At 43.5% G+C, this 24,515-nt stretch overlaps 1 protein-coding gene across 1 annotated transcript in view; it reads right to left on the bottom strand.

Annotated features, from left to right (window-relative positions):
• The window catches only part of lrmda (leucine rich melanocyte differentiation associated), a 503,604-nt gene that overhangs the window by 143,281 nt on the left and 335,808 nt on the right, over positions 1–24,515 (bottom strand). The window contains exon 5 of the mRNA XM_080740370.1: positions 23,237–23,363. Within this exon, the coding sequence (XP_080596496.1) occupies positions 23,237–23,363 (127 nt within the window). The remainder of the gene's footprint in view (positions 1–23,236; positions 23,364–24,515) is intronic.

The following is a 24,515-nucleotide window of genomic DNA, read 5'->3' on the forward strand; positions in this document are numbered from 1 at the left end:
TTTTTTAAAGGAATGAACAACATTGATGAATTCATTGAAAAGTGGTGTTATAAGGATGCCTTATGTTCTGTGGTAGAAGACAATTTAATATTTAACATATTTTTTAAGTAAGTGAATGGACATGTATCTGTGAAAAAAAAGAGTGGATTGTAAAATGTTTTTTTGTAATAAAAGTTTTGTTAAAAGTCAAAAAGTCTCTCTCTCTCTCTCTCTCTCTCTCTCTCTGTCTCTCTCTGTCTCTCTCTCCTGAAAGTCAACAACTACTGCTGTTGCTGACAGAAGAGTCATTCCCAGATTCATGCTGTCCTCCCGACTGACTGCATGTATGACCGATATGACGGATTAAATGGGGTGCAAGTGGTATGTTTTTTCTTTTGTGGGGAAAAAATATTGAAAAGTGGAGAAAAAAAGTTGAAGCTCTATTCTGCCCGTTGCTATTCTGACCGTTGCTGCGAGAGTTTGTTCAGTGACGGTCTCTGCACGTCTCTCCAGCTCTTTAGTAGAACCGAAAATACATTTGAATCAGGGTCGGGATAGCAATTTTGTCCAATCAGGAGAGAGCAGCACACCACAAGGAAGAAAATACATACATAAAATATCGTCGTTGTCGGGTGAAAACCTTGTACGTCCAAACCCGTTCGTTTGCATTTATCAGTTAAAAATATATATCCACCTCTTTCCGCGTGAATTTAGTGGCAAAATGAAGTATAAAAAGACAAACTCCCGCTGCCCCTTTTTCCTTTTTATTGAGGCAAAAGTACGACGCGTTTCGCCGTGTGGCTTCGTCAGGTGCTATACATACAGTATATGACCTCAAAACTGTACAGTACTTAGGCCTAGAATTATTGAATGCTTTAACCAGTGAAAAATAGCAGATATACAAGCTTGTAGATCTGCTATTTTTGAAAAAGTCGTGAAAATGTGTGCAAATCTTTGAATATATATTTTCAAAGCGAACGTTTGTAACTCAAATTTTGCTTCGTGGGGGGTCCCTGGGCTGGAACTAGATATTTTGAGATGGGGGTCCGTGGCCAAATACATTTTGGGGGTCCTTCACATGAAAAGGTTTGAGAACCACTGACATAGTAGTCTCTCAAGAACAGACTAACTGAGCTCCAGTTAAGTGAAAAGGATCTTCTCTTTGACGATGGCTGGCCAGATCGCTGACATAGAAACATTTTCCATAACACGTTTTTCCAAAACATCTTAGAAGGATTCAAAAGACACTTATAGAATTCTAATTTTCACGATTTTTCAAAAATAGCAGATCTACAAGCTCGCAGCGCGGCACTCGGTGCCGCGCTGTGAGCTTGTATATCTGCTATTTTTCAATAGTTAAAGCATAAAATAATAATACACAATAATGTGAACACGTTCTAAATGGGTTAAGTAAATGTATTTAGTTACTTTACACCTCTGATGTTCTGCTTACGAAAGAGATGGAGTGACAGCGAGACACTCTACCACAACGATTACTACAACAATACAACACTAACTGTAACAAAGAAAACCACTTGAACCCCCTTTAAGGCTGTGATAATAAAGCCAACAAACTTGAAAGCAAGAAAATGTGCTCGGCTTCACAAAATACAAATCGTTTGTCGATACATCACACGAATCATCAATCAAACGGGAAAAAAAGTCAAACTTTGTTAGACATGTCATGTGTGCTTATCTAGCAGAGATTATAAGCTATACGGCATCTTAACGTTCATTAACGTCATCGGTGGCACCGAGCCATCAACATCTCGCACGTCGCAAAACAACAACTGCACTATTACTTTTCATCATCTGATAAAAATCGGAATCTCTTTGGATTATAAGTGAGAAGGGGGGGGGCCGAAGATGAGAATCAACTTCAAAGCGACTCATAATGTGAGCGTTGAAACGTTGGCGATTAACATCAACCAAAAGGAGAGAGAGAGGGAGAGAGAGAGAGAGAGAGAGAGAGAGAGAGAGAGAGAGAGAGAGAAACAAATAGCTGTTTTGCTGCATACCCAAAGTTTGGCACGCAACCCAGAAAACCCCCGGTGGGGGTAAGACTTGACACAAAGTGTTCCTCGCAACAAACAACACAGCAAAACACACTGAGGCCAGCTGTCTGTCAAACGGCGTTTCGCAGCATCTCCGTGTCACCACGGGGAGCAATAGAGAGACAATCAGCCGCGATTGCCGGAGCAGGGGCGTCACACCAAATTCTGGGCCCTGGGTACAAGGATTCACTGCGGGCCCCCCATGAATGTTAACTATTGAAAAATAGCAGATATACAAGCTCCTGCTATTTTTGGAAAATCATGTCAAGGACCCCCAAGATGATATGTATTTGGCCACGGACCCCGATCTCAAAATATTTAGTTCCAGGGACCCCCAGAAGCAAAATTTGAGTTAGAAAATGTTCGCTTAAAAAAATACATATATTCAAAGATTTTCACACATTTTCACAACTTTTCAAAAATAGCAGATCTACAAGCTCGCAGCGCGGCACTCGGTGCCGCGCTGTGAGCTTGTATATCTGCTATTTTTCAATAGATAAAGTTATTAGGGCCCCTCCACCTTCTTGGGCCCCAGTAACTCAGTCCCACTTTCCTACCCCTTGTGACGCCCCTGGCCGGAGCCTGATAAGGCCATCACAAGTGGGACTTTGTGCTCTGTTGTACAGAGTGCAGATCAGTCCTGACGTCACTCGCTCATCCCCCAAGGGTCGCGGTATCGTTTCCCCCGTTCTGAATTCCCCTAGATGGGTTTAATATCGAATTGTGTTCCAAAAATAAACAAACCGCCCCTGCCGATATTGTCAGGGAAGGTGGCTCGGAATCGTTTACGATAGTCAGTCACTCATGTGTCTGCATCTCTAGTGAAAATTCGGTGGCGGTAAACGCCGTCAGTTGAAGCTTCATATACTCGCCGTATTACTCTATTTACTGCTATTAAAAAGTCGTCCTACGGTTTGTCATTTTCTGCCGCGATGTCCTTACCTTTTAACACACTTGGTGCCAAACACGAGTTTCCCCGAGTTGGCCGTTTTTGATTATGCCGGTTTCGGCATGATCGCGATCGTGAAATGCATGTTTCACTCCCAGAACAACTCTATCTTTCAAACATGGCAGCCATGTTTGTTAACATTTGAAGAAATCAACACTATAGCCTCTTATCTCCTGAATGCCTGAACGGATTTCTTGTTTGAAAGCTGGGAATGGCGTGCACATGTGTGGTGCATGATCCGTGCATTATCCGTGCATGACCCGTGCACCATTGTGCACAAGGTAAAATGGTGGCAATTGAAGACTTTAGTTGATTTTAATCCTGACAACAAGCCTGTTAAAATAGTTTGGGCGTGTTTAGTTTCCACTGATAGTTGAACGATGCTGCTCGTCTCCCCCGGTGCCAAATAATTCCAGCGAACCGTGTTCATTCTCCTCAGTGTGTGTGTGTGTGTGTGTGTGTGTGTGTGTGTGTGTGTGTGTGTGTGTGTGTGTGTGTGTGTGTGTGTGTGTGTGTGTGTGTGTGTGCGTGCGCGCGTGCGTATATCTCTATGGCCCCCTTTCCACCAAAATAACTTAATTTGGTTCTAGAACTGGTTCCGTTCTAGAATCCTGGAACCTTGGTGATATCACAGAACAGGCGGCATTCTTTTTTTGGTTCCAGTCCCGAACCAACTTTCAGAGTTCTGAACCAATTCATTTCCAGTGGAAACACTCTGACCTGGTTCAATATTAGGCAGGAAAAAAAGAACTGAACCACTTCAACCCTGGTGGAAAATGGGTCTATGTTTGTGCATGATGTACGTCGTCGCTGTCGTGGTGGAAACCTGTCCAAAACTGTTCCTTTTTCAGGATTCAAATAAAAAAATGGCAAAATCTCGCAGATCCACACGTTCTAGGTGTGGCCGAAGGCTACATTTGACGTCACACACGACGCCGTAGCACACACAGCAGATCTACAAGCACGGCGCAAGGCGTTGTTTGTCAAAATCATTTTCATTTTCAAAATGATAAATACGGGGCGCCCGCTGGCCTAGCGGTCCAGGCGCACACCACATAGGGCCCAGTGTAGCCTGACAGCGTGTCGCTGGTTTGAGTCCCAAGCCCGACCTGCGCGTCGCTCCCCATCTCAATATTAATAAAGGCATAAAAGCCCAAAAAACATAAAAAAAGATGAATACAAAATGAACTGTTTCGGGCATAACAAGGTTTTCCGCCCCGACAACAACGATGTGTATGTGGTTTAGACTATGAGGTGTCGGGCCCGTCCCGCGCCGGGGCCTGGTGCTGACAGCCCCCCCCCCCCCCTCCCTCCCCCCCATCGGTTCTGAGTGCTCTGGCAGCTGGGGAGAGAGAGAGAGAGAGAGAGAGAGAGAGAGAGAGAGAGAGAGAGAGAGAGAGAGAGAGAGAGAGAGAGAGGTCAGCCGGGGGTGAGAGTCCCGGAAAACAACGGCAATTAGAGAGGGGGGAGAAGTGAGTCACAATGTCCACATAAATCTCCCAGAGCCCTGCACATCATAAACACACAGTAAAACTTTAAAGCACATTTAATTGTAAGTAATAGTGCCAGGCATTGATTTACAGTTGCCTCCTCGTTTCAAAAAGCAGAGCCCGGAGGAGACGTGGGGAGATGCATACGTGACCCGGAGAGCCGCGTCACTTTCAACGCTGAGCGGAGCGAGGCATGATGGATGTGTTCCTCAAACTTTTTGGCCAAATGCACCACGGTATAAAAACAAACATGTGTGTGTGTGTGTGTGTGTGTGTGTGTGCGTGTGCGTGTGCGTGTGCGTGTGCGTGTGTGTGTGTGCACGTTTTTTAGGGGTTTTATTAGACGTTTGCGCGGCCCGGTTTATATTAACTTTCCGCCTTTCTCTCTCACTCTCTCTTTGTTTCTTTCTCTTTCTCTCCCTCTCTCTCTCTCTCTCTCTCTGCTGGCATTGGGAACATGGAGAGCCTCTGTGGTGAAGCAGTTGTTGTCTTGCCGTCTACTGTGTTTAGTGGTGGGATTTGAGGCCTGTCAGAAATGGGTCCAACCCTGGTCAGCAGTAATCATATGTCTGTCTCTCTCTCTCTCTCTCTCTCTCTCTCTCTCTCCCTTTACTGATATAAAGTTTTCATAAACTTTGACAAATTATGTGATTAGTGAGAGTTTTTTTCCCCCCTTCTCTTCTCGTTAGTCCATATAAAAATAAAGTGTACGCGGTTCATTTCACTGTTGTGATAACACTGAGCATCCGAGCGTGGCGTTTTAACAGAGCTTTTTGCCCGATCTCGGATAAGCCTTCAGGAATGTCCCTTTTTAGGGTAAAGTTGCTCGAAATCGAAGCCCAGTTTAAAAAAAAGGAAAGGAAGGAAAAAAAAAAAGAAACTGCACGCAAACGGGATATTCCCGACCTTCAGAGCCGAGGCGTCACCGAACACCGGGGCGATCGCTCACGACGTGGCGTGGTAGGGCAGCCTATACATCGTCGTTGTCGGGGCTGAAACCTCGTATCTCCAAGTTTCAATGTGTACGTTCTTTCGCGAAGTAAAGTCCTGCCACATCGTACAAGACCGTCGCACAAAAGTAGTGAAAACAGCCGATCTACAAGCACACAACGCCTCACAGTGCGAGGCGTTGTGTGCTTGTAGATCGGCTGTTTTCACTAGTTTAAATAACTTTTTAAATAATAACAAAAAAGGAAGGTTTTGGATAGGGATGCGGTATCGGTACTTGCCCCGATAAAGGCCTATTTTGCTGTAATCGTACTCGTCCGATATTGCTCACGGCAGCGCCAGATACCATTTTGTTTCATAAATATGTTGGTAACAACATATCAAAAGTCCTAAGACGCAGTTTTGGTTTGTGTTAGTTCAACTAATGAACAGTGTTTTCACCTTCTCTCACTCTAGGCATGAATTATTTAAACCATTTTATTTTGGAGCGCCACACACTATTTAAGCACTTATACAGAAACGTAACTTACAGTATCGGTATTCGGTATCGGCAAGTACACAAATTAAGTACTCGTACTTGTACTTGGTCAGCAAAAAAGTGGTATCGGTATCCCTAGTTTTGGACATACTGTACAAGGTTTCCACCCGACAACGACGACACGCTACACGCTGAATAAAGTCCTCGATGACTCACAACCCCTCTCTCTTTCTCCGTAAGAATGAGCCCCTGTCATCTTAGACCATGGTGTCACAAACACCTCGCTGGGTCCCATGAAGATCCAGCTACAGTATTATAACCCACTGGGATTTTCTCACTTCGGTTACACTACTTAATCAAATGGGTTGCTTTTAGCCGCTATAAGCCCCTGATTCAACACTTTAGTCGCGAATAGCCAGACCTACACGCTCGTAGGTCTGGCTATTTGAGCTGTGCAGGTGTTAAAGGCTACGGGGAGCTGAAGTCTGATGTCATTTGCGTATCCTCTACCTGGGTCGCGGTTTAGTTTCCTCATTCTGAATTCCCATAGACGTGTGTTTAAACAGACACAACTTTCGTAGGATAAGTTTGTCCTTAAATGACTAGAGAATAGCGTTTCCTCAAATGATGCAAATTAGCATACTTTGAGACTTTTTATGTCACTTTGGGGTCATCCGTGTCTGTGTGCGTGTGGGGGGCATTTGAGAGGTAGCAGATCATACAATCGAGCTAATCTATCTGCGTGTTTATTTGTCCAAACACAAAGCAGCCAGGAGCCTATTACGGTTACAGTCAGGGGCGTCAAAGGGGGGGGGAGTGGCACTGAGTTACCAGGGCCCAAGGTGGAGGGGCCTTAATTATTTTATACTTTGGCTATTGAAAAATAGCAGATATACAAGCTCAAAGAGCGGCACCGAGTGCCACGCTGCGAGCTTGTAGATATGCTATTTTTTTAAACGTTCTGAAAATGTGTGTAAATCTTTGAATATATGTATTTTTTTGGCGAACATTTGTAACTCAAATTGTGCTTCTGGGGGGTCCCTGGAACAAAATATTTTGAGATGGGGGTCCGTGGCCAAATACATATCATTTTGGGGGTCCTTCACATGAAAAAGTTTGAGCACCACTGACATAGAAACGGCCCTCTGGAATTATTTGGCACCAGGAGACATGCAGCATCGTTCAACTATCAGTGGAAACTAAACACCCCAAACTATTTTAAACAGACACAACTTTTGTAGGATAAGTTTGTCCTTAGACGACAGAGAACAGCATTTCCTTGAATGATGCAAATTAGCAGACTTTAGGACTTTTTATGTAACTGTATGTAACAGATCATCCAATCAGCCTAATCTATCTGCGTGTTTATTTGTCCAAACACAAAGCAGCCAGGAGCCTATTACGGTTACAGTACATATCGCTCACTACTACAACTACTCAATCCATAGCGCTGGCCTGGCTCCATCCATCCATACCGATTCAGGAATGTGTCAGGAAGCAAAAGAAGGAGAGACATCAAGATGTATATAATAGTGCGGCGGAGGAAATACAGAGAAACTAGCGCGGTAATAAACTTGCTTCCACAGCAATCTGCCCGGGCTGTATTTCCTCCCCCTGTTGAGAGCCCAGAGTTTCCTCTCCGAGGACACATTTGTTCAAGCTAAAAATGATTCAGCAAACTCCACCGACGGCACATTCACAAAGCTACAATATTGCATGCCGTTTGTTATGTTTGAGGGCTTTGGGGGGACTCATAATTCTCAAGCACGCAGGGGGGGGGGGGGGGGGGGGGGGGTAGTTTACTGGGGTGCGCAACCGGAGAGATCTGAGAAAGAGGGCCAACGACCAATCCAAAGCAAGGGTCTTCAAAGTTTTCAGGCCAAGGACCCCCTTAGTCGAGAGAGAGATGAAGCAGGGACCCCCACAACCTTTACGTAGAGTCCATATAGTTTCATCGTTTGACAGCACACTCATCAGTGTATTTTGGATTCATGTCAATTGTTTTCAGATATTTAACCACTTGAACTGTCAATACTTTCACCTTTCACTCTGTAATTAGTCTGCTCTTTTTCCCCTCTACACCAAAGCTCTTTGAGGACCCCCTAGGGGTCCCGGACCCCCTGTTGAAGACCCCTGATCTAAAGTATATCCCTACTTGTCTTTACAGAAGAGCTGCCAATGCGAAGAGTGGAGGGAAAAAAAGGCCCTGGTGATGTACGGGATCACATAATTCCCCATCATGGGGTCTAAATCCACGCACTCTATCTTAAGCCGAAGTTTATACGCAAGTCGTAGCCCGATCTGCATGCTCGCGGCGAACAAACAAAATTGGATTTGGACCGGTCTCCTCAGCGCAAACTCAAAATGAACCGCTGCCTGCATGCCGCCGACTAAAACAGGTTAATGTCTGCAAAAAAAAACTCAACTGAAAAGATCCACTTGAGGACTTTTCCTGGCTCTGTCACTGTCAATTCCGCCAACGAGGCCCTTTACCCCGCGCACGCAGCAGCAGAGGCTCATGGGACGTCGTCGGGGGAGCTGGCTCGAGCCACCCTGCAATGCAGTCTGCTTTGCATTATACACAGAGGGACGCGGGGATAGAGAGAGAAAGAGAGAGAGACACAGAGAGAGAGAGAGAGAGAGAGAGAGAGAGAATAACTTCTCGTCCCCCGCGCGTGCTAGGAAAACCCAGTCAAGAAAAATCACGCGTCCGGGCACAAATTTAAGTGACACCCGAGGAGCGCTTATGGCACTGACACGGCTACGCGTTACTGTACCAGGTTGTGTTTTAGCGGGAGAGGGGTGGGAGGGGGGAGGGGGAGGGGGAGGGGGATTGCAGTCACTTCAACCCGCTAGGGAAAAAGGCTCTTTTTCTTTAACATGTGGCAAAGGGAGTCAAATGTTGTTCTACTGGTTTTAAAAAAAAAATCTGCTGCTGCGCTTTTCTTGTTCTTTTTTCTTCTGTTCTTCCAAGCCGGGCCGTGTGCTTGGAGATCTGAAAACAGCAGAGCTTAGAGCATGTTGTCAAAGTGTCGTGATAGACATGGTCAGTGTAGCCCATGGTTTCAGCAATGTGCTGTGGGCTCTGTGGCAGCGTGTGTGTGTGTGTGTGTGTGTGTGTGTGTGTGTGTGTGTGTGTGTGTGTGTGTGTGTGTGCGCGCGCGCGCGTGTGTGCGTGTGCGTGTGTGTGTGTGTGTGTTGTGTGTGTGTGTGTGCGCGCAGTGGTGGAAAAAGTATTCACATTTTCGACTTAAAGGAGTAGTTCACCACTTTTCAACCTGTCTTCATATAATAGGTCCTCACTAATGTTCATGATAAAATATCAAAAAATTTTTCTACTCAGTCCAAGTCTCCTAGGAGAGCTGTGCGAAGTTCAGAATCCATCGTCTTGTGACATCATCATTTTCCCCCAAAAAAATGTAATCAATATTTTTGAAAAAAATATTTAGATTTTTAATATCGCGAGAACAATGGCTTCCACTTTAAAATTGCAACTTTTCAGGAATAGAAAGCCTGCAGTTTCTATAAGCTGGATTGGTAATCGATGATGTCACAAGACTATGGGTTTTTGACCAGCCCACAGTCCGCCTCTGAGAAAAAAAGAAAAAAAAAGAAAAGCTATTTTTGAGTGAGGACCAATTATATGAACATAGGTTGAAAAGTGGTGGAGTGCCCCTTTAAAGCTATACTGTGTAAGTTGCTCAACTAGTGGTCAGTAGCGTCCGCGTCTTTCGGCCGTTTTTCGCCGCGGACCGGGCCTCAAATCCCTGCGTCACCCCCGCGTCTGCCTCCACCTCGCCGAGATCTATCTTTAGAGGGGTCCCTGGTTCCTGTGCGTTCAGGCATTCCGGAGAAACGGAGTGTTTCACCCGAGTATAGATAGAGACACACGGGCGCCTACAAATATGGCCGCCCTATTGTGATAGCTAGCGACCCCACTTCAAGATGCGCTGTGATTGGCCGGCAGTGTATAACCCTCGCTGTGATTGGCCGGTAGTGTATGATGACGTAATTTTTGCGCGAAAACCGGACCCCGGTCAGGATCATAGGAAACATATAAAGAGAAGGCTTCAGAAGCTGAAAATAACGGAGTGGGTGTTCTAAAACTTTAGCGATTTAAGAGTTAGGACAATTTTAAGATTTGTTTTATAAAAAAAGTTACATGGTACAACTTTAAGTAAAAGTATCAATGTAGAAGTACTCTGTTCTAAGTAGAAGTCCAAAATAAAAAACATTACTTGAGTAAAAGTACAACAGCATTGGCATCAAAATGTACTTAAAGTTGTACTATGTAACTTTTTTTATAAAACAAATCTTAAAATTCTCCTAACTATTAAATCACAAAAGTTTTAGAAGATCCGCGCCGTGAATTTCAGCCTGTAAAGCCTTCTCTGTATGTAAACTGAGATCCTTGCCGTGGACCGGATCTCGCGCCAAAATTGCGTCATCACACTACCGGCCAATCACAGCGAGGGTTATACAACTGCCGGCCAATCACAGCGCATCTTGAAGTGGGGTCGCTATGGCAGCCATATTTGTTGTCGCCCGTTTGTACCATCCCTTCTCTAGGTAATTTCGCCTACCAGGCAGGGTGAAGGAGTCCGTATCTCTGGAATTACTGAACGCACAGGAACAAGGGACCCCTTAAAAGATAGATCTCAGCGAGGTGGAGGCAGACGCGGGGGTCTGAAGGTACGAAAAACGTCCGAAAGACGCGGACGCGACCGCGGTTTGCTATAGGGCTAATGACCACTAGTTGGGCATCTTACACAGTATGGCTTTAAAGTACTAAAAGTAAAAGTTTTTTTTTTTTTTAATAGCAGATCTATCGCGACGCGTTGTGAGCTTGTAGATCTGCTATTTTCAAATAGCCAAAGTATAAAATAGGGCTAAAGTGGTTTATGTATGTTTTAACATAATTATAATTTATATCAGCAAAGTAACTACTATAATTTTCAAATAAATGTAGTGGAGTAAAAGTACAACATTTGGATCCCAGATGTAGTGGAGTAGAAGTAAAAGTGTTGGATTTGGAAATACTCAAGTAAAGTACAAAGACCTCAAAACACATTACTTAACTAAAAGTACATAGTTACTCTTACACCACTGTGTGTGTGTGTGTGTGTGTGTGTGTGTGTGTGTGTGTGTGCGCGTGCGCGCGTGCGTGCGTGCGTGCGTGTGTGTGTGAGGGGGGGGGGGGGGGGGGGGACACCACCAAAGTGTACCACATGTATTTTCCGAAAAGTCCAAATGGCTCTGCGTGGTTTAACGCCATCGCATTCCATGACCTCTAACTCCTGAAAGAGAATTATCGCATTATAGCATTCCAACACGCCCAATTTCCCAAAATACAGCTCAAGGCTTTTCCACTCCGACTCTGCTCAGTGTTGCGGTTTCTTGAACGGTCTCCGCTGAGTTTCCTTGTTTATTTCAGGTATTTATTCATTACGTGCTCCCTCGTCTTTGTCTCGTTTGACTTTTTTTGGGTCCCGTTCCTTGTCCTTTCCACTCAGCAAATCCAATAAAACGGCGTCCCAGAGGAGAAAATTACCCCCTTCTGGTATAGTTCGAAGCAGACAAACACCAAAATATACAGAGACAGCTTGTTGTCACCCACTTATGGTGTCACGACCACTGGAGCATGAAAGGACATGCCATCAATTAACACTTTTTAACCCTGGGGACCCTATTTTTGACATGTTATTGCGACCGAAGGTCGCAGTTTACTATGAGAAACGGCACAGCTTGTCCGTGTCCGTCTGTCTGGACGTGCATGTAGACATGTGCACATTTTTACGGTCTATGGGTTTGCCGCTCTGACATCACACTCTGGCTTCACTGTGATGTCACACTAACAGAATCCCTTTTATGCCCACATATGGAGTTCCCTGATGTCATCAATATTAATGATGCCCTGTTAGAGAGATCCCTGTGATGCCAGGGGGAACAAATCCCCTTTACGCCCATATTTGGAGATATGGAGATCCCTGTGAGGCCAGGGGAACAAATCCCTTTTATGCCCATATATGGAAGATCCCTGATATCCACATCCCTGATGTCCACATCACTGTGGCGCGACCTCACCCTTTAGGGCGAGGTCACTTGTCGCCCTGAGGCGTCTTACTAGCAGTAGAACTATAACCTAAACCTAACATAACATAACCTATTTTCCCATTTCCAAAAATCTTCTTTTAGAATGTTATACAGTATTATGTCCCCACAATTACAACACAATTATGTCTAAAAATAGCTTGTATTTCTTTGTATAAAATGAAATACAGCTCAAGTGGTTAAATGAGGTACACAATTATCATCCGTGAGACAGCTTCTAGCTACAGAAGTATCGGGCCGTTAGTTCTCTTAAGATTAAGACTCGATTCTGTTAAATCTGTACTTGCAAATGGCTTCACTGTGAACCCTTCTGTGTGTGCGCATGCGCGCACGTGTGTGTGTGTGCACGTGTGTGCACGTGTGCGAGTGAGTGTGTGTGTGTGTGTGTGTGTGTGCCAGCGAGCGAGCGTGCCTCTGTTTTTTCTGAAAACAACCAGCCCATTTGGCCTCTCTGGATGTGATTTAGGAGACATGGAAAACGTTGTGAATGTATGAAAAAGTTATGCTATTCATATTGTACTAAAGACCATAACTGCTTTATCAGAACCATGTGGCGTCCCACAGTGCCCCGCCATAATGGCATGATTGAAAAGCAGTTTAAGCCGTTCAGAACGGGGTACGCATTATTGGGTCGTATTATGTTACGCTTTAACCATTGAAAAATAGCAGATTTACAAGCTCACAGCGCGGCACAGAGTGCCGCGCTGCGAGCTTGTAGATCTGCTATTTTTGAAAAAATCGTGAACATTTGAATTTTGACCCGATTCTATAAGTGTCTTTTGAATCCTTCTAAGGTTTTTTTTTCTTTTTTTAACTTATGTATGTGGTCTATGTCAGCGGTTCTCAAACCTTTTCATGTGAAGGACCCCCAAAATGACATGTATTTGGCCACGGACCCCCATCTCAAAATATTTAGTTCCATGGACCTGGGACCCCCCCAGAAGCTAAATTTGAGTTACAAACATTCGCTTTAAGAAAAAATACATATAATCAAAGATTTGCACGACATTTTCGCGACTTTCTCAAAAAGCTCACAATATACAAAAAGCTCACAATATACAAGCTCACAGCGCGGCACCGAGTGCCGCGCTGCGAGCTTGTAGATCTGCAATTTTTTCACCGGTTATAAAGCATTCAATAAATTCTAGGCCTGAACGGCTTAAACTGTGGTCACACTCCATTCTGACGTGACTCAACAAGAGGTCTCCAGAGTTCAGCGCTCTGCCTCTGTCATATAGCGTGGCCGGGCTAACCGTTCCAATATATCACGCTACGGGTAAAGGATCTGATAGAGAATGGGAGGCTTTTTGTGATTTACGCCGCCATGAGAGAGGCATGCATCACTCCGGCTATAGGTTGCAGCTGCCTGTGTGTGTGTGTGTGTGTGTGTGTATATGGTCGTCGTTACAATGTATCGATTGTGCAGCACGGCGGTTGGGATGAAGATGATGCCGGTTTAGAAACGTTTGTCGAGGAAATATAGTTGCATTCTCCGGATCACATAGCGCCGCTATCGGGCTGAAAACTCGTATCTCTACATTTTAAAGATGCAGTGCCATGATTTCCCCCCCCTAAAACATAATGATATTATGATTATACTAGGAGGAAGATTTTTTCAAAAAAAGAGTGTACAAAAAGTGTTAAAATTGGCTTCTTATGTGGCCACACCCACCTGTTCATTAACCCATTCCCAGCCAAATCGCCATAGATTTTTTTGGTATTTTTTTGACATTTTTAGAGCAAAAACTGACCATCCTAGGTTCATTTCAGTCCAAAGAGTGATTTTGCGCTGGAAATGACATCATCGATGACGTAACCCGGAAATCGTTTGCCCATAGCATAGCTAGCATAGGCCTTTTTTTAGCATTGAAAGCTAACGTTTCTTTATCAAACTTTACCATATTTAAACGGATTTTCATTCGGAAAAAAGTGGCTGGGGTGACAGAGTGGTCACCCAGGAGCATAAACGATGGTGCACGGCGTGCGCACGACGTGCACGGCGTGCAGGATCGCTCCCGTTCTCCCGGACCGGCTCTCCGTTAAAAAACAATGGCGGCGTCCATCGGCGGCCATTATGGTCCAGGCTGGTCCAGCCTGGAAGACCTAATCGTTGGGCACTCTCTAGTGGTATATTAGATGTACTACAGTCTACAATCATAATTATGCCTGCTTGGTTTCTGTACTCCATAGCTTGAAAATTAATAATATTCCTGGCAGTATAGGCGCACAAGCATATTGTAAAATGGCTGTGTATGAGTTAAGTATGCCTGGTTGTCATGGTGGGTGGTGACCCAGCTGAAGTTAGCCACACCCACAGTGTTGGGTGAATGGTAAAAGAGGAGGAGATGAGTTTATGATGTCAAATAATCTGTGTTTTTCGACTGGGCCTTTTGAGGCCCAGTCTTTCAGCTTTCAGGAAGTAACCAAAAATACACAGGGAAAACAAATCTGCACATTATAACCACACCTGGGGGTCTATTAGAGTAATGTCAACTCCATTGACACATACAAAACAGAAAAAGTACAAAACTATGGCATCACCTCTTTAATTTTTTGTGTTTTTCTTTTTTTAATGAATGACCTATACTTGATCGTACTATACTGTCACACAAAAGCAACAAAAGTTGCAGATCTGCAAGCTTGAAACGCGGCGCGAAGCGATGTGCTAGTTTGAATTTGAAAAGTAACAGGATGACACAAGGTTTTTTTGTTGCATTCGAATAGCGAAAATAAAAGATCTACTAAGCTCACAATATGTCGTGTTGTGAGCTTGTAGATTTGTATTTTTTATTTCTCTTTTTCCAGAATGTCTGCCGATTTTGACCCAGAGTTTGCTTATATATTATTTTCGCATAATGTTCACCTATTATGACATGCCCAGAATAGGGCCGGGGGGGGGGGGGGGGGGGCGCCGGGGTTCGCGTGGTTAAAAATCAACTTCAAACACGGCAGAATATGACAAGTAAAAATCCCCAGATTGCTTTGTTTGTCCCCCCCAGTTTTTATTTCTCCATTACAGACATTAATTGAGACTCAAAGGACATCTCAAGAGACAGCGAGACAGCTAATTACCGTCCTCTGTAATGAAGCTAATGCCCGACGCCGCCCGCGCCGCCGCTATGAGCGACACCCCGCTGCACTAGACATAAAAGCAAAACACAAATATCTAATTACGCCATCGCCGTCTCTCTCCCCACCCCACCCCCCCTGCCTTTCCCATTTTGTCTCGCTTAACCCATTTCGGCCTAGAATTATTGACTGCTTTAACTATTGAAAAATAGCAGATATACACGCGAAAATTTGTGCAAATCTTTGAATTTTGAATATGTATGTATTTTCAAAGCGAACGTTTGTAACTCAAATTTAGCTTCTGGGTGGTCCCTGGAACTAAATATTTTGAGATGGGGGTCCGTGGCCAAATGCATATCATTTTGGGGGTCCTTCACATGAAAAGGTTTGAGAACCACTGACACAGTAGTCTCTCAAGAACAGACAAACCGAGCTCCATTTAAGGGAAAAGGATCTTTTCTTTGACGATGGCTGGCCAGATTGCTGACATACTGTAGAAACATAGGTTTTTCAAAAAATCTTAGAAGGATTCAAAAGACACTTATAGAATCGGGTCAAAATTCAAATTTTCACGATTTTTCAAAAATAGCAGATCTACAAGCTCGCAGCGCGGCACTCGGTGCCGCGCTGTGAGCTTGTATATCTGCTATTTTCAATAGTTAAAGCGTAAAATAATGATACACAATATAGTGTGTACCCGTTCTGAATGGGTTTTAATTGGTGACCTGCACCATTGGTCAGCGTGCAATCGCTCCGATGATGGGTGCCAATTAGAGGCGAGAGGTACACATGCCCTGCCGAGGCGGCTACAGCTGACACTTCACGTCTCATCTGACTCAAAACAAACGTTACGAGGAGAAGAAATGGTGCCATCGACGTCCCAGGGGCCTCGGCACAGGACATGTCCGGGCACGCTCAAAAAACGTCACTGTTCCATGTAGGCCTGTCACAATTATTACATAATAATCGTCAAATTGCAATCATTTGACATAATCGCAATTATTTTGTCATAATTGTCATAATCATTTCCATGTTGAAATTTTCATTTCATTTTCAAAACCTTTCAAAAATGGTGGTAATAGCAGATCTACAAGCTCACAACGCGTTGCATCGCGACGCGTTGTGAGCTTGTAGATCGGCTGTTTCCACTATCAATGTTCTTTTTTAAGTATAAAGTGGTCAAATATGTCAGTCGTTTCTTTGTTGCGACCGTAGGTCGCAGTTAACTATGAAAACCGTCACATCTTGTCAGTAACGTCAGTGACGCCTCAATGTCTATAGCTGACCTATGACATCATCACATTGTTGTGACATCACATTCCGTACTTGTCCCTTGTATGCCCATATCTGGGGATCCCTGATGTCATCAATATTGAGCCCATAGCTTGGAATGCCCACATATATGGACATAACATAAGACATCTATGATGTCAGACGTCAGTCATATGCATATTTGGGAAAGAATTTTGTCCACATTTTGTCCAACTTAAATAACCAACCGCAACTCGAATCTCTTTCCCTTTAGGCGAGGTCGCTTTTCGCCCTTAGGTGTCTTACTGGTATATTTAGGTTATGTGTCATATCTGCCATGTGCAACTTCAAAGCCGACAAGCCAAACAGAAATGTAATTGTCAACGACAAAAACGCAATTAAATCATTAATCGCAATTATGTGAGTGACAATAATCGTCATGTAAAATGTCATAATCGTGACAGCCCTATAGACATGTCCGGTCACACTCAAAAAAACGTCTCACATCCAAGACCTCCCAACCTCGCCGCAGACCCACTCGAAAGCAGCCGAGCGGAAACGGTCTGTATGGGACATTTGGAAGAAGAAAAAGAAAAAAGAGAGAGAGAGAAAAGAAAAACGTTAAGCGCCACGACGTTGAATATAACGAGAGGAAGGCACGATTACATCAAAGCTGTAACCTTTTACTTTGCATAAGGAATAAATAATCGTGTGCAGCGTGCAGGTTCAAAAAGCACAAACATAATAAAAACACACACATCACGTCGAGGGGAATCAGAGGGATTATCTCCGCCTTTCATCTGAGGGCTGCAGCGACCAAAGCAAACATTTCTCTTCCCCTGACAGGCTGTGTAAATAAAATCTTATAAAGTGACTCTCGCCTGCCAAAAAGCATTGTAAAGCATTGTAAAGGTCCCCCTGCTTTCCTTTTATATAAAGTGGATGAGCCGTGTTTTCATTCCAACTCGCCATCTACCAAACATGGCAGGCCGGGGTTAAATTATTTCAATGTTTTACTTTCTCGCTTTGCCACTGGCACGAAAAGGAATGGAGAACAAAAGCGTCGCGTGAACCAGACACCGAGACAAGTACGCCATCTTCGCTGATTGTCTGAAACGATAAATATTTTGTTTTTCCCCGTTGCACTTTTAAACCCCGCCGGCTTCAAAACTCGCATGCTTCTGATTTGTCATTTGGGCTTGGGCTTTGTTCTTGACACTCCGGATCCATTTTTTTTTTTTTACCTCCCGGGCTGGCTTGTCAGAGCCCACAGGGGATGTAGGAAGACGACGACAAAAGCCCTGGCCGATCCGTACGGTAAATATTTCATGATCCTGCAATTACATGAAATCAAGTCCGCTCCGAGCTAGGGATGGGACGATAAGCGATGTTATCGTTAATCGTGATAAAAAAAACACTCGCGATAATCGTATCGTGGAGATTACATTTTATTGTGAAATCGTCCTCCGTCATGCACTGGGATCAATTCACCTTTTATTTGCCGAACTGCATATCCGGTACCACTTAACCCCTCTATAATTTGTAAAAGGTACTTAATATAATTTGATACAGTCTTTTTGGGGGGTGCTCTCCATTCCGACAGTGACTTCTTATTGTCGGAGTGGCAAAACTTCCATAGAGGTTAGGGTTAGGGTTAGGGATAAGGTTAGATGTCGAAAAGGAAACCAGTCTTTTTTTCACTCTCTATCAAATGTCTTTGCCAAAGAATTGCCGATCTACAAGCTCACAACGCGTCGCGAATGCAGATCGGCTATTTTTTGGCAAATGTTCCGCCCCAGGATAATGGATTTTGATTATCGCGATATCGTAAATCGCGATTTCTTTTGCCACAATAATCGCGATATGAAATGTTCATATCGTCCCATCCCTGCTCCAAGCTAAAGCCGTTCATTTACACTAGCGTTGTCGCGGGGGTTTCGGTTGAGGGGACGGGACAAGGGAGGGTGTATATTTACTAACATCGCCCAACTCTAATTAGTCCCGTGTCCCCAAACAAGGCGAGAGGAGAGCGGGGGGGAACAGGAGAAGGAGGAATAAGTGCACAGGCCGCGGGGATAATTAAGCGGTTGTGACTGGCATGTACGCGCGCTGTCACTCCGATCGCCACCCGTGTCACGCCGGGTGACACGACCGCAGCCGGACAGCCACACGTCCACTTTGATCTGGGCTCATGCATACAGAATGAGGTCAGTCTGCGGTCACACACACACATCCAAGCACTCACGCGTGTACGCACACACGAGCGCGAGCACACATGCACGCACCAGCGGTGCAAAGTAACTAAGTACATTTACTTAAGTACTGTACTGAGGTACAGTTTTTGAGTATTTCCAATTTCCAATACTTTCACTTCTACTCCACTGCATCTCGGATCCAAATATTGTACTTTTACTACACTACATTTATTTGAGAACTTAGTTGCTAGTTACTTTACAGATACAAATTATAATATAATAAAACACACATAAACCACTTTAGCCCTATTTTATACCTTGCCTATTTGAAAATAGCCAATCTACAAGCTCACAATGTGTCGCATCTCAATGTGTTGTGAGCTTGTAGATCTGCTATTTTCAAACATGTTGTACTTTTACTTTTGGTATATTACTTTTGGTAGTATATTTTGATGCAAATACTTTCGTACTTTTACTCAAGTATTTTTAATTCTGGACGTAACAGAGTATTTCTACATTGCAGTATTGATACTTTAAATCAAGTAAAAAAAGTACTTTTTCCACCACTGACACCCGCACACGTTTGTATTGCTATGCTTGCTAATTTTTGCCATTTGTAACTCCAGTGGTGGAAAATGTACTCCAATTTTATACTAAGTAAGTAAAAGTATCAATAGAGGGTATATGCGCATGCATAAAGTGAATGGCAAATCTAGTGACAAAGTGAGTGGCAAAGTGAGTGGCAAAGTGAGTTTAAAGTTGTTTAATGCAATCAGATAGAACTTTTCTGTTTGGATGTACAGTATGGGCTGTCAAGGCCAGAAAGTCGTTTTTGCCACTCAGTAGGCGTTCCCACATAACTTCCGGGTATGATGATGATGTCACGCGCATAGCCTCTATACTGCAATATAAAAATACTCCATTATAAGTAAAAGCGACAGAATTCAAAATGTACTTAAGTAAAGTACGAAAGTATTGGCATCAAAATGTACTTAAAGTACCAAAAGTAAAAGTACTCATTATGCAGAATGTCCCATCAGTTGAAATTTTCAAATGTATAAATATCTTTTGAAATAGCAGATCTACAATTGGATGGATTCATGTCAATTTGTGTTTTCAGATATTTAACCACTTGAACTGCAAATATAAAGTTGACCTTTCACTCTGTACTTAGTCTGCTCTTTTTCCCCTCTACACCAAACCTATTTGCCGAAACTAGCTGATCTACAAGCTCACAACGCCTCACGCTGTAGATCGGCTATTTTCGGCTAAAGTACCCTGACTATGGACACTAGGGTTCAAGTGCATGCATATAAAAAAAGGAGAAAAAAGTCACAAAGATTTGGAGGACCCCCTGTAGTAACTCTGAGGACCCTCAAGGGGTCCCAGACCCCCCGTTGAAGACCCCTGCTCTAAATGTCTAATCCTAATCTGAATCTTTTCCTAATTGTAAACCTAATTCTAAATATAATTTCCTACTAAACGTGTGGCCCTCACAAGTTTAGTAACACAAGTACCCACGCACGCACCCACGCACGCACCCACGCACGCACGCACGCACGCACGCACGCACGCAGATTACAGTTTACAGTTTAGGCATTTAGCAGACGCTTTTAATCCAAAACGATTTACAATAAGCAGATAAAACATCACTATAATAAACAAGATAACATGTCAGAACATCAACAACAATATAACAAATGCAAATGAATATCTATCTAGAAAACAATATAATCAGTCAAGAAAGAAAAGGTTATAAAAACCTAAAAACAAATGCTAACTAGCTTCATGTATCAATGGTCATTGAGTGTTTCAGTAGTGCTAAGGGTTTAGGTGGAGTCTGAAAAGGTGAGTCTTCAGTCCACGGCGAAAGCTAGCGAGTGAGTCCGTTGTTCTAAGTGTGACAGGGAGTTTCGCACGCACGCGCGCACGCACAAACACACACACACAGTCTTATTAAACAGACACTACACTCAGAAGAGGAGAGAGACAGACAGAGAGAGAGAGACAGACAGACAGACAGAAAGAGAGAGACAGACAGAGAGCTTGGTTGAGGCCTAGTGTTCAAAGGGCCACAGCCCTGTAAGGAGAGCCTGACACACAGGCATGCACAAGACCAAGGGAGGGAAGGAGATGAAAGAAAAGAAAAAAGGAGAAGAGAGGAAGGCGGCTGGATGTGACAAATTCGCCAGAGAGCGTGATCTCGTGAACTTCAGAGGAGAAGGGGACTGCATTAAACACCATTGGCAGGGGCGTCACAAGGGCAGGGGGAAAAGTGGGAATGAGTTAACAGGGCCCAAGGTGGAGGGGCCTTAATTGTGGGCTCGCCTGGAAGGCGAGCACACGTATGTTATCTTCATTATTTATAGTCAGTCAGTCAGTCAGTCAGTATCTCCTCAAAACTTTGGCGCGCTTCATCTCTTAAACGCTTACACCTTTCAACACCATTCAAATTTTTATGTGTTCAGCTTACTGAGGACACGTGTGCTTGTACTTTTGGTTTTGAAATGTTTTGTAGTTTAATTATAAAAAAATAAAAATGTTTAACTTTAAGCACCCAATGCATTTCCAATGGGTTTAGTCGCTGTGGCTGCAATATTCACACTTCAGATATGCTATTTATATCAATGCGTTCACACAGGTCTGCTGTCTGATTTGATCCAAATGTCTAAGCTGTGTGATGTATAAAACTATAGTTATAGTTAAAACTATAAATAAATGTCCCTCTCCACTCTACTGATTGACACAGCTGTGATTAAAGGCTTGGCTGTCATTGGCTGTTCTGTGGTGATGTAGCCTTACATAAGTCGGCCCTGCAGTGACAATGCGAAAGTCTCGGCAGAGACGTCTTAATGTAAGGCTAGTGGTGCTGCAAAGTAACCAAGTACATTTACTCAAGTATATACAAACAAGTACTTGTACCTACAGTACAATTTTTAGGTACTTTTACTCTAATTTCCATTTTTGTTACTTATACTCTACTATAAATACAGCATTTGACAGCTTCAGTTACTTTTTATTTAGCAGATTTTATTATTAATAATAATAATAATTATTAACACGCACACACGCACGCACGCACACACGCACACACACACGCATACACACACACTGACACACAAACAACTGTTACTGTGTTACTGTGGAGACGTTTGCTTGTATTTGTCTTTGACACATGTTTTGTAGTGTTTTAGAAATTTAACTTAAAAAGAATAAGGTTCCCGGGCGATGGGCTTTACAGTATATATCCTAGAACCCGCAGGGGCACTCTGTGTGGTTGTTGTTGGTTGTCAGGGAGATATCACAACCAATGCATTTCCAAATCAGACGATCAACCGAAGTGGACCCACCTGGCAAAACCACACCCCAAACACTTTAAAAGCCATGAATTTCAGCCTGTCTGCATTTGAATCCTAGTATATCCCATATGCATTTGGATCAGCATGTCCCGTACTGTATACCAACTTTTACTTTACACTTTTGTTACTTATACTCCACTGCAATTGCATTTGGCAGCTTTAGTTACTTGTTACTTTGCAGATTTTATTATTAATACAAAACATACGGTAGATGAATCACGTAGAAGCTGATCTACAATGTGACATTGACACATTATATTTTAATTTTATTTTGATTTAATTGTCCATACCTTTAAAGGACCAGGTCACCTCTGGGACAACCAGATCTTATTTTATTGTTGTGTGGGACACGATCAACACAATCCTGTAATTTCTTGTGTTCAATCTGTGTTTTTAGATATTTTATTATTTCAGCATGCTACAACTGGTCATATGATGCTTTGTAGCATGATATTGCATCATCTCATGCATCATATGATGCAAAATGCATCATATGACCAGTTGTAGCATACTGAAATACTAAAATATCTAAAAACACAGATTGAACACAAAAAATAACTCAACATTGTGTTGATCGTGTCCCCACACAACAATAAAATAAGATCTGGTTGTCCCAAAGGTGACCTGGTCCTTTAAGTTCATGTAATAACACTGCTTGTCTACATTGTATTTGCATTACCATTTTACGTCAGTAAAATGAAAGAGAGCATTGCCTGGGAACTTGACACTTTTACTATTATTGTTTTGGGTTGGAATCGAGCCCACACTGTTTCGAAGGAACAGTATTTCTAGTTATTGTATAGCTATTTATGCTATTGAAAAATAGCAGACATACAAGCTCACAGCGCGGCACAGAGTGCCGCGCTGCAAGCTCGTAGATCTGCTATTTTTGAAAAGTCGTGAAAATGTGTGCAAATCTTTGAATATGTGTATTTTTTAAGCCAACATTTTGTAACTCAAATTTTGCTTCTGGGGGCTCCCTGGAACTAAATATTTAGAGATGGGGGTCCGTGGCCAAATACATATCATTTAGTGGGTGTCCTTCACGTGAAAAAGCTTGAGCACCACTGACATAGAAAAGTAGTTTTTTTCAAAAAACCTTAGAAGGATTTGTAATATCCTATATATCACATATCACAGATGTTCATGATTTTTCAAAAATAGCAGATCTACAAGCTCGCAGCGCGGCACTCGGTGCCGCGCTGTGAGCTTGTATATCTGCTATTTTTCAATTGTTAAAGCACAGGGGCCCCGCAGTGAATCCTCGTACCCAGGGCCCAGAGTTTGGTGCGACACCCCTGACTATTGGATGGCAGGAAGGAATGGGGTAACGGCTTATAGCCTCTAACTCACCGTGTCGGACTTGGGCTTGACCACCTTCATGAAGGCGCCCCTTGCCCTCGCCTCCGTCGCCTCCCTCTTGGTCACCTTCCGGCTGTCGAGAAACTTCAGCTGCGGCAACTTGTGCAGAACAAAGTATCTGAGAGGAGGAAAAGTGAGAGATTAGCTGTGTTTCCATAAAGCCTTTTAATGCGCATTAAGGCTTTTGCGCATAAATCTTTTCATGGAAACACTCAAATAAACTTTTTTAATTTGCAAAAAACATTTATCCGCTTGGAGGAGGTGGATTTTGAGGCTTTATGGAAAAAACTAAATGCGAAACGGGTCAGCCAATAATTGCGAATAAATGATGACGTTCTGGTCCATTGTATTAGCGTTAGCCCACAAAACAAACCGTCTGAACTCAAGGTGCCAGCTCAGCTGTAGCTCTTTACAGACTGTTGTGCAAAGACAACCTCCGACAGAACTTAAAACGAAGATTTGTTCAATGCAAACTTATAACAAACTGTCTCAGTATCACGTTCAGTCTCTGTTTATGTGTTGTTTGTTTGTGTCGCTCTTCTGTGACCTGGCGTTTCCCAAGGACCCTAAGCACAACGGGGTAGGGAGCGCAGATGGAAACAGGCTAAATTCGCTTTGTCTTAATGTGCATTTCTGATAATTCGCCTCCTATTTTCGATATTTATTGAAACTATTGACAGAGAGTGCGGGAGAAGGGGAGAGGGAGAGAGAGGAGAGGAGAGGGAGAAAAGAAACTGTCTAAAACATGTGTTCCACTGGTGTGCGGAAAACCTGAAACCCATATGAAAGCATAAACAAACAAACAAATGAAAACGGCATGGGCGTTTATTCGCTGCAAAGCATGCAACGTTAATCAACGTGACAGATGTACCAATATGCATCATAGCACGAGGGAAACTTGAAAAGAAAGCCGTATTTACTTCGATTTTTTTTTACAGCGACGCAGATTTCGTCGTGGCAATGATATCGGCTATGTACGCAATACTGTATAACCTTCAAAAGGTGATAAAAATAAAGGACGAGGCATTATAAATAGAACGAAAGGAGATACAACCCATCTGCCAGAGAGCTGTCACTCCGCTAGCATCACAGATACGTCGTCTGGGCTTTACAGACACCCTCTGTCTTTCATTGGGGAGGGGGAGAAGCCGTCAGGAGATAATGGTCGGAATACATAGATGACAACAGATCCTTTCACAGGCAGGCATGGATAGAGAGAGAGGAGAGAGGAGAGCCAGTATGCAGGGGCGTCACAAAGGGTGGGGGGGAA

This window comes from Nannobrachium achirus (assembly GCF_963921795.1).
Source record: "Nannobrachium achirus genome assembly, chromosome: 13".
Classification (NCBI taxonomy): Eukaryota; Metazoa; Chordata; class Actinopteri; order Myctophiformes; family Myctophidae; genus Nannobrachium; species Nannobrachium achirus.